The sequence below is a fragment of the Chelonia mydas genome, unplaced genomic scaffold (genome assembly GCF_015237465.2).
Source record: "Chelonia mydas isolate rCheMyd1 unplaced genomic scaffold, rCheMyd1.pri.v2 scaffold_60_arrow_ctg1, whole genome shotgun sequence".
Classification (NCBI taxonomy): Eukaryota; Metazoa; Chordata; order Testudines; family Cheloniidae; genus Chelonia; species Chelonia mydas.
In genome coordinates this window covers 175-9,756 of record NW_025111271.1, presented here as the reverse complement: position 1 = coordinate 9,756, position 9,582 = coordinate 175, and the positions used below count along the sequence as shown (strand labels likewise).

At 69.8% G+C, this 9,582-nt stretch overlaps 1 protein-coding gene across 1 annotated transcript; it reads right to left on the bottom strand.

Annotated features, from left to right (window-relative positions):
* Window positions 1-370: 370 nt before the first annotated feature.
* GNB2 (G protein subunit beta 2) lies at window positions 371-7,805 on the bottom strand. The gene is given in 11 exon segments (XM_043537613.1): window positions 371-1,141; window positions 1,742-1,958; window positions 3,423-3,581; window positions 3,583-3,625; window positions 3,840-3,906; window positions 4,063-4,225; window positions 5,651-5,714; window positions 6,134-6,240; window positions 6,336-6,374; window positions 6,897-6,969; window positions 7,784-7,805. Coding segments are annotated over 10 exon segments (1,023 nt in total). The 5' UTR covers window positions 6,954-6,969; window positions 7,784-7,805; the 3' UTR covers window positions 371-1,034.
* Window positions 7,806-9,582: the final 1,777 nt, after the last annotated feature.

Sequence of the window (9,582 nt, the reverse complement as noted above, 5' to 3'; positions counted from 1 at the left end):
CTGGGTCTGGGGGCAGCCACTCTGCTCCCGCCCCCCCCCCCCAGTGGCAGAGGCCAGTTACTGCAGCCAGCTGGACATGGAGTGTCCAGTCAGCTGTACTGACTGGACACCTGGCAACCCCACCCCATAATATAATGATCTCGGGCAGGGTGGGGCAGGAGCAGGGACCTCCCCCTAAAGAACAGTGAAAGGGGGAGGGGAGTGGAGAGTTACAAGCCCCACCCCGTTCAGGGCAGGGGGTGACTAGGGGCATTGAACCCCACAGTTGTTCTCCCCACAAGCCACGGAGAGAACCCAGGCGTCCTGGCTCCCAGCCCCCCCTGCTCTAACCCTCCGCCCCGACCCCCAGTAACAACAGGGAGGCAGGTTGTTGGTTTTGGTCGGTTTACGGTTTTACGCGGTGCCGGGAGCCGGCTACAAACACCCCAGCGAAGAACAGCCCCCCCCCCCCCCCCCCCCCCGCCCCGCCAACAGGGTGAGAGAGACGCCCCTGGGGCGGCGGGGAGGGAGGGGGCAGGACAGGAGGCCCCGCCATGTCTAACTTTGCCCCTCTTTAGACTCAGAGTCAAGGGCCCATCTACCCCGGTAGCCTGCTCTCTCCCCCCACCCCCACCCCGGTGTGTGGGAGGGGCTACAGGAGCCTGGGGTGAACCCCCCCCATCTGGGGGAGGAGCCACGCGTAGGGGGCAGGGCAGATCAGCCACTCCTCCCCCGGAGAGCCTTGGGAACATGGGGGACGGTGTACAAGGGGGCAGGATAATTGGGGTATAACCCTCCCCTCCTCTGCCCTACAGCAGACAGGACCCTGCCCCAGCTGTCAATCATCTATGCCCCACCCCCAGGTCAAAGGTCACTACTGGACACAAGCCCCGCCCCCTCAGCAGGCCGTTTTTCCTTCCTTTCAATCAGAAGAAGAAAAAAAAATTGGCAGAAATTAAAAGGGGAGGGGCCCAGAGGGGCTAAAGCCACGCCCACTCCCTGCTGTGGGTGGGGCCAGTGGCAGACACGCCCCCAGGGTGTGGGGCAGAAAGGGGCTAGTTCCAGATTTTCAGGAAGCTGTCCCAGGAGCCGGTGGCTACGGCCATCCCGTCGTCCGTCACCCCCAGGCAGCTCACGCGGTTGTCGTGGCCGGCCAAGACCCCTGCGGGAGGAGACGGGGGTGAGGCCAGCCCGTGAGAACCCAGGCGTCCTGGCTCCCAGCCCCCCCCCCCGCTCTCACCCACCAGCCCCCCACTCCCCTTCCAGTGGCCGGGGAGAGAACCTAGGCGTCCTGGCTCCCAGCCCACCCCGCTCTCACCCACCAGCCCCCCCATCCCCTCCCAGAGCCGGGGAGAGAACCCAGGCGTCCCGGTTCCCGACCCCCCCTACTCTGACCCAGCAGCCCCCCACTCCCCTCCCAGTGGCTGGGGAGAGAACCCAGGCGTCCTGGCTCCCAGCCCCCCTTGCTCTAACCCACTGGCCCCCCACTCCCCACCCAGTGGCCGGGGAGAGAACCCAGGTGTCCTGGCTCCCGGCCCCCCCCCAGTCTCACCCAGCAGCCCCTGCTCCCCTCCCAGTGGCTGGGGAGAGAACCCAGGCGTCCTGACTCCCTGCTCTAACCCACCAGCCCCCACTCCCCTCCCCGAGCCAGGGAGAGAACCCAGGAGTCCTGGCTCCCAGCCCCCCCTGCTCTAACCACCAGCCCCCACTCCCCTCCCAGCGCCGAGGAGAGAACCCAGGCGTCCTGGCTGCCGGCGCTGACCTGCGCGGTCGCCCTTCATGGCGTCCCAGATGTTGCAGTTGAAGTCGTCGTAGCCGGCCAGCAGGAGGCGCCCGCTCTTGGAGAACGCCACCGAGGTGATGCCGCAGATGATGTTGTCGTGCGAATACAGCATGAGCTCCTGGTCGGCCCGCAGGTCGAAGAGCCGGCAGGTGGCGTCGTCCGAGCCCGTGGTGAAGGCGTTCCCGTTGGGGAAGAACTGGGCGGGGAGGGGGGCGTCTGGGAACCCGGGCGTCCGGGCTCCCAGCCTCCCTGCTCTAACCACCAGCCCCCGCTGCCCACCCCGAGCCGGGGAGAGAACCCAGGAGTCCTGGCTCCCAGCCCCCCCCTGCTCTAACCACCAGCCCCCACTCCCCTCCCGGAGCCGGGGAGAGAACCCAGGAGTCCTGGCTCCCAGCCCCCCCCCGCTCTAACCACCAGCCCCCACCCCGCTCCCAGAGCCGGGGGGAGAACCCAGGAGTCCTGGCTCCCAGCCCCCCCCCGCTCTAACCACCAGCCCCCACCCCGCTCCCAGAGCCGGGGGGAGAACCCAGGAGTCCTGGCTCCCAGCCCCCCCTGCTCTAACCACCAGCCCCCATTCCCCTCCCCGAGCCGGGGAGAGAACCCAGGAGTCCTGGCTCCCAGCCCCCCCTGCTCTCACCCACCAGCCCCCACTGCCCTCCTGGAGCTGGGGAGAGAACCCAGGAGTCCTGGCTCCCAGCCCCCTCTGCTCTAACCCACCAGCCCCCACTGCCCTCCCAGAGCCGGGGAGAGAACCCAGGAGTCCTGGCTCCCAGCCCCCCCTGCTCTAACCACCAGCCCCCACAACCCTCCCAGAGCCGGGGAGAGAACCCAGGAGTCCTGGCTCCCAGCTTCTCCCCCGAGATGGGTGGGATTTCTAAATTGGGTGGGATGCTGCGGGGGTGTGTGTGTCCCACTGGGGGCGTTGGGGGGGGGTATGTGAAGCTAGGTGCATATAGGGGGGGCTGGGGGAGCAGGGGTCACATACACACACACACTGGGGGGTCTGAGGGGTCCCGTGGGGGCTGGGGGAGCAGGGGTCCCGTCACACACACGGCGTTGATGTCCGACTCGTGCCCGGTGAACGTCCGCGTGCGGGGGGAGGGGTGGGAGGGGGATCGGGGGGCCCGCGGGGGCATCGGGGGGCCCGCGGGGGGGCCCCGGCACTCACACACACGGCGTTGATGTCCGACTCGTGCCCGGTGAACGTCCGCGTGCGGGGGGAGGGGGTGGAGGGGGAGCGGGGGGCCCGCGGGGGCATCGGGGGGCCCGCGGGGGGGCCCCGGCACTCACACACACGGCGTTGATGTCCGACTCGTGCCCGGTGAACGTCCGCGTGCGGGGGGGAGGGGGGGGGAGGGGGAGCGGGGGGCCCGCGGGGGCATCGGGGGGCCCGCGGGGGGGGCCCCGGCACTCACACACACGGGGTTGATGTCCGACTCGTGCCCGGTGAACGTCCGCGTGCGGGGGGAGGGGGTGGAGGGGGAGCGGGGGGCCCGCGGGGGCATCGGGGGGCCCGCGGGGGGGCCCCGGCACTCACACACACGGCGTTGATGTCCGACTCGTGCCCGGTGAACGTCCGCGTGCGGGGGGAGGGGGATCGGGGGGGAGCGGGGGGCCCGCGGGGGCATCGGGGGGCCCGCGGGGGGGCCCCGGCACTCACACACACGGCGTTGATGTCCGACTCGTGCCCGGTGAACGTCTGCCGGCACATACTGTCCCGAACGTCCCACAGCTTGATGGAGGCGTCGCAGGCTCCGGACACGAAGCTCCGGGCGTCGGGGGCCAGCGACAGGCTCATCACGTCCCCGCTGTGCCCCCCCGAACGTCGTCGTCTGCTGCCCCGTCTCGATGTCCCACAGCGCGCTGGGGGGGCGGGGGAGAGGCTGGGACGGCCACTGGCCCCGCCCCCTGCCATGCTGGCCCCACCCCCAGCCCCGCCCCATCCCACTGGCTCCGCCCCCCCGCTCCACAACCCTGTGGGCCCCCCCGCAGGCTCCACCCCGAGCCCTGCCCCCTATACCGGCCCCACCCTTCCCCGGAGGAGGGGAGGGGGCCCACGGCTCGGGGGGGCACTCACCAGGTCGTGTCCCCGGAGCTGGTGATGATCTGATTGTCATCGAGGAACCGGCAGCAGGACAGGTAACCTTGCGGGGGGGACGGCAAGATGCTGATCAGCTCGGGGCCGGGGCGCCGGCCGGGCCGGGAACCCAGGCGTCCGGGCTCCCAGCCCCCGCGCTGTAACCACCAGACCCCCGTCCCCTCCCCGAGGCGGGAGTACACCCCGGCGCCCGGGTGCTCACCCGTGTGGCCCGGCAGCTCCCGGCTCACGCGCACGTTCCCCTCCCGGGTTTTCAGGCTGTAGATGGAGCAGATGTTGTCCAGGCCCCCGCAAGCCACGTAGTTCCCCGACGGGGCGTAGGCGCAGGTCATGACCCAGGAGGAGCGCAGCGGGATGGCGTGGACCTGGGGGGAGGGAGAGGTGGGCCCATCTGCCCCGGCATCCCGCCTGCCCCCTGCCGGGCCCCTCGGCCCCGGCATCCCGCCATCCATCCAGCTCCCCCACCCCCACCGGGCCCATCTGCCCCGGCATCCCGCCATCCGTCCAGCTCCCCCCACCCCAGCCCATCTGCCCCGGCATCCCGCCATCCGTCCAGCTCCCCCCACCCCAGCCCATCAGCCCCGGCATCCCGCCTGCCGGCTGCCCCCCACCAGCCCCATCGGGCCCGACATCCCGCCATCCGTCCAGCTCCCCCCCCGCCAGCCCATCTGCCCCGGCATCCTGCCATCCGTCCAGCTCCCCCCACCCCAGCCCGTCAGCCCCGGCATCCCGCCTGCCGGCTGCCCCCCACCAGCCCCATCGGGCCCGACATCCCGCCATCCGTCCAGCTCCCCCCCCGCCAGCCCATCTGCCCCGGCATCCCGCCATCCGTCCAGCTCTCCCCCCCAGCCCATCTGCCCCGGCATCCCGCCATCTGTCCAGCTCCCCCCCCGCCAGCCCCAGCATCCTGCCATCCGTCCAGCTCCCCCACCCCCCCCCAGCCCATCTGCCCCGGCATCCCGCCATCCATCCAGATCCCCCACCCCCCCCATCCCATCTGCCCCGGCATCCCGCCATCCATCCAGATCCCCCCCCCCCCCCATCCCATCTGCCCCGGCATCCCGCCATCCATCCAGATCCCCCCAACCAGCCCATCTGCCCCGGCATCCTGCCATCCGTCCAGCTCCCCCTACCCCAGCCCATCTGCCCCGGCATCCCGCCATCCATCCAGCTTCCCTCCCCTCCCCCCGGACCCATCTGCCCCGGTGGAGGACGGCTGGGCTGATTGGGGGAAGTACCCACAGGTGGGGCCACGCCCTAATCAGGCCACACCTGGCCCTAGTGAAAAGGGCTCGGGGAGGAGCCGGGTGCGGCTCACTCCAGCCAAGGAGCGGGAAGGGCCTGGCTGGGGAAGGGCAAAGGGGGCTGGGGGGCTCCGGCCTGGGCCTTGTTTAAGGCCTAAGGGGGGTACTGGGGGAGCAGAGGGGCAGCCCGGGGATAGGCAGAGGCAGCTGGTCCCACCCCCTTGCCAGCGATGAGCAGCCACCACAGTCTGCCCCTGCCCAGGGAAAGGGGGCTGGAGGACCACTGGCTGTAGCCACCGAGGCAAGGTGGGCTTTGGGGGTTCCCCTGGGAGGGGAGATCCAGAGTGGGGGGGGTCCTGCTAGGGCAGCACCCCATAGAAAGGGGCCCTGGGCAGGTGAGACACCGGCCAGCAGGAGGCTCCAAGTTCTGGACTCGAGCGGACTCCTGGACCGGCCAGCAGGAGGCGCCGTGCCGGTGAGTAAACGAGCGGCTGCCCCCCGGGGTCCCCTCTCCCGCCCGGGGGGTCCGGCCTGCCCCCCCCTCACCTTATTCGTGGTGTAACTGTCCCAGATGATGAGTTTCCCATCCTGCGAGGCGCTCACCAGCAGCCTAGGGGGGAGAGACCCCATGTGAGCGCAGCGGGGCCCAGAGGGCTGCCCCCCGCAGGCAGGCTGGCCCCACTGCCCCAGGGGGCGCTGTGAGGGCTCAGCAGGGGGGGCTCTTCCCCCCCCCGCCCCGGCAGGGCTGGTCCCCCTGAGCAGATATGAACCCAGATGCTTCTAATTTAGGAGACTCCACGTCGAGCCTTCCCCAGGCCCAGGAATGGGATGGGAACCCCGGAGTCCGGGCCAATCAAAACCAAAGCTGATCCCCGGCCAATGGGATAAAAGATCCTCGATTACTTGAGGCCCTGAAACACCTGAACCCCGCCCCAGAGGGGGCCGCGTCCCGGCGCCGGGAGGGGGGGGGGGCCCCGGGGGCCCCGGCCGCCCCGCCCCAGAGGGGGCCGCGTCCCGGCGAGCTCTCACCTGGAGTCGGTGCCCCAGTGCATGGCGTAGATTTTCGCCAGGTGGCCGCGGAGGGTGCGTCGCGTCCGCATCTGGATCCGCCCCACGGGGTCCATCCCGGCCGTGATCTGGGGGGGGAGACAGGTGAGGGGCGGAGTGACGGGGGGAGGGGCGGGCAGGGACCCCAGCAATGGGGCAGAGGCCCCAGCCCAGCATGGCTCACCTGGCTCAGAGTGGAGTCGCCACATGCCTTCCTCGCGTCCTGGGGGGGGACGGACATCGGGTTAAAATCCGAACCGCCCAAACCCCCCCCCGCACCCCTCCCCTCCCCGAGCCGGGGGGGGAGAGCCCAGGCGTCCTGGCTCCCAGCCCCCCCACTCCCCTCCCCTCCCCGAGCCGGCGGGGGGAGAACCCAGGAGTCCTGGCTCCCAGCCCCCCCACTCCCCTCCCCTCCCCGAGCCGGCGGGGGGAGAACCCAGGAGTCCTGGCTCCCAGCCCCCCCCCTCCCCTCCCCTCCCCTCCCCAAGCCGGCGGGGGGAGAACCCAGGAGTCCTGGCTCCCAGCCCCCCCACTCCCCTCCCCTCCCCTCCCTGAGCCAGGGGGAGAACCCAGGCATCCTGGCTCCCAGCCCCCCCCATGCAGACAGCAGGGGGCGCTGTCCCCCCCCCCCAGCCCTGCCACCAACACGAACAGCCACAAGCGCAGGGGGGAGGCGGCGGGGGAGGGGCTGGGGGCCAGGACTCCTGGGTTCCGCGCTCGGGGGGGCTCTGCCCCCCCCACTCACCCGGATCTGGATGCGCAGCTGCTCCGCCTCCTGCCGCAGCTGCTCCAGCTCGCTCATGGCCGCGGCCGGGACCCTGCGGGGGGGGGGGGGGGGTTAGCAGGAGCCCGGATCCCCCGCACCTGCCGGGCAGAGAACCCAGGCGTCCGAGCCCCCCCCAGAATCCGGGCAGAGAACCCAGGCGTCCGAGCCCCCCCCCCCCAAAAAAAGCCGGGCAGAGAACCCAGGCGTCCGAGCCCCCCCCCCCAAAAAAAGCCGGGCAGAGAACCCAGGCGTCCGAGCCCCCCCCCCCCCAAAAAGCCGGGCAGAGAACCCAGGCGTCCGAGCCCCCCCCCCAAAAAGCCGGGCAGAGAACCCAGGCGTCCGAGCCCCCCCCCCCAAAAAGCCGGGCAGAGAACCCAGGCGTCCGGGCCCCCCCCCCGAAGCCGGGCAGAGAACCCAGGCGTCCGGGCCCCCCCCCCCGCTGCGCTCGCAGGGGCTGCAGGTCGGGAGTGCGGGGCACCGCTGGCCTGGGGGGGCCCCCCCCGTACCTGGCGCAGCCTCGTTCCGGGGCCGGGGGACTCGTTTCCGGGCCGCTCCCCTGGGCGGAAGGATCCGCTCGGGCCTGGTCTCGCTGCGCGGGCCGGGACTCAGCGGCGGAGGGATCCGCCCCCCCCGCCCATTCGCCGCCTGCCCGCCCCGGTGATGCGGCTGCCGGCGACCGCGCCCAGAGCCCGGGACAGACCAAGTGCCCCGCGTGCGGGGGGAATCACTGTGTGGGCGGGGCCACCTCACTTCCTGGGGGGCTAGGACGATACCATCTGGACCTTGCGATGGGCGATACCAAGCCACTTCCTCCAAGGCCGAGTGAGACCAGCTACCCAGCGTTCCGATGGGAGATACCAACTCACTTGCGGGGGTGAGGGTGACATTTGCCACCATATGGGCGGGGCCTCTCAATGGCACATACCAACTCACTTCCCGGGGACAGGGTGACACCATCTACCATATAGGTGGAGCTTGCCATGGGAGATACCAACTCACTCCTTGCGTTGAGCGAGGCTTGCAATGGCAGATACCAAGTCACTGCCTGGGGGAAGGGGGGGGGGGACACCATATACAATAAGGGGCGGGGCTTGCTTTGGTAGATACCAACTAATTTCCCGGGAGGAGGGGGAAGACCATTTAGCGGGGGGGCGTGGCTAGGAATAGGAGAAACCAACTCAATTCCTGGGGGTGCAGGGTGATACCAATGACCAAATCGGGGAAGGCAGACAATGGCAGATACCACCTCTCTGGGGAAACAGGGTGAGATCTCCCAGATAGGGTGGTGCGGGGGAAACCTAAGGGTGGGAGATACCAAGTCGCTTTCTGAGCGGGCAGGGCAGGATTATCTCATAGACCGGGGCGGGGGGTACTATGGATAGGAGACATCTCTTTTCCTGGGGGGAAGGGAGAGACCATCTTGCAGACGGGCGGAGGGAAGGAAGTAGACAAGGGAGATACCAATTCACTTCCGGGGGTGGGCAGGGCGAGACCAACTCCAAAAAGCGGGGGAAGGATGGGAGATACCATCCTGGAAAGTGGGTTGTACCAACGGCGAAGGGGGAGTGCGTGGGCTCCGACTACACCACCGAAAACGGCAGGGGGAGCTGGCCTATACTGGGAAATACTCACGTCCCAGCCACTCACTCGGGCACCTTTTCACCAAGGAACTTTCCACATCCCAGAGCCCTGGAGAGAACCCAGGAGTCCTGGCTCCCAGCCCCCCCGGCTCTAACCACCAGCCCCCGCTCCCCTCCCTGAACTGGGGAGAGAACCTAGGCGTCCTGGCTCCCAGCCCCCCCTGCTCTAACCCCCGCAGCCCCCGCTCCCCTCCCTGAACTGGGGAGAGAACCCAGGCGTCCTGGCTCCCAGCCCCTCCCCCGACTCCACCCACCCGCCCCCATCAGAACACGCATCTCACATCTATCTCCCCAGCAAGAGAAGGGGCGGGTTACCTGGTGCAGTCCCCCCCACACACACACTGGGGTCCTGGGGGGGGGTCGCAGCAGCTCCTGCTGGCCGGGGGGAGTAGCGCCCCCCCCCCCCGTTACTCCCCGCGCGGTGGCAGGGCGGGGTGGGGGCTGACGGAGCCGGAGCAGCAGCCCGGTGCAGCTGGGTGACCCTGCGGTGATCGCAGCTAATGGCGGGGGGGGGGATTGGGGGACCCCTCCCCTGCCCATCCACCGCCAGCTGCTGCTACCAAATGTGTGTGGGGGGGGCATGTCCCTGGTCAATTCTCCCGCACATACACCCCCCCACCCCGGGGGCTGACACTGACAGTGCAAACCACAGGGACAGATCTAGAGAGAACCCAGGAGTCCTGGCTCCCAGCCCCCCCTGCTCTAACCCACCAGCCCCCACTCCCCTCCGGGAGCCAGGGAGAGAACCCAGGAGTCCTGGCTCCCACTGTTAAATTCCTACACCCACCAGCTCGGTATCTGCCCCCCCGTCCAGAGGAATTTAGGATTTTTCTGGTTTGAAATAATCCAGGGTATGGAAGTGGGGGGAGCGGGGGTGGGACTGAATAGGGAGACAGGTATGAAAAGTGGGGGGGGGGGTATAAAGGGCTCGGGAGATAGATAGAGGGGGTGGGACGGGCGGACAGAGGGGAACGCATAGACGGGGGGTGGGGGACGGGATGGGCGGATGGAGGGGGCTGGATAGA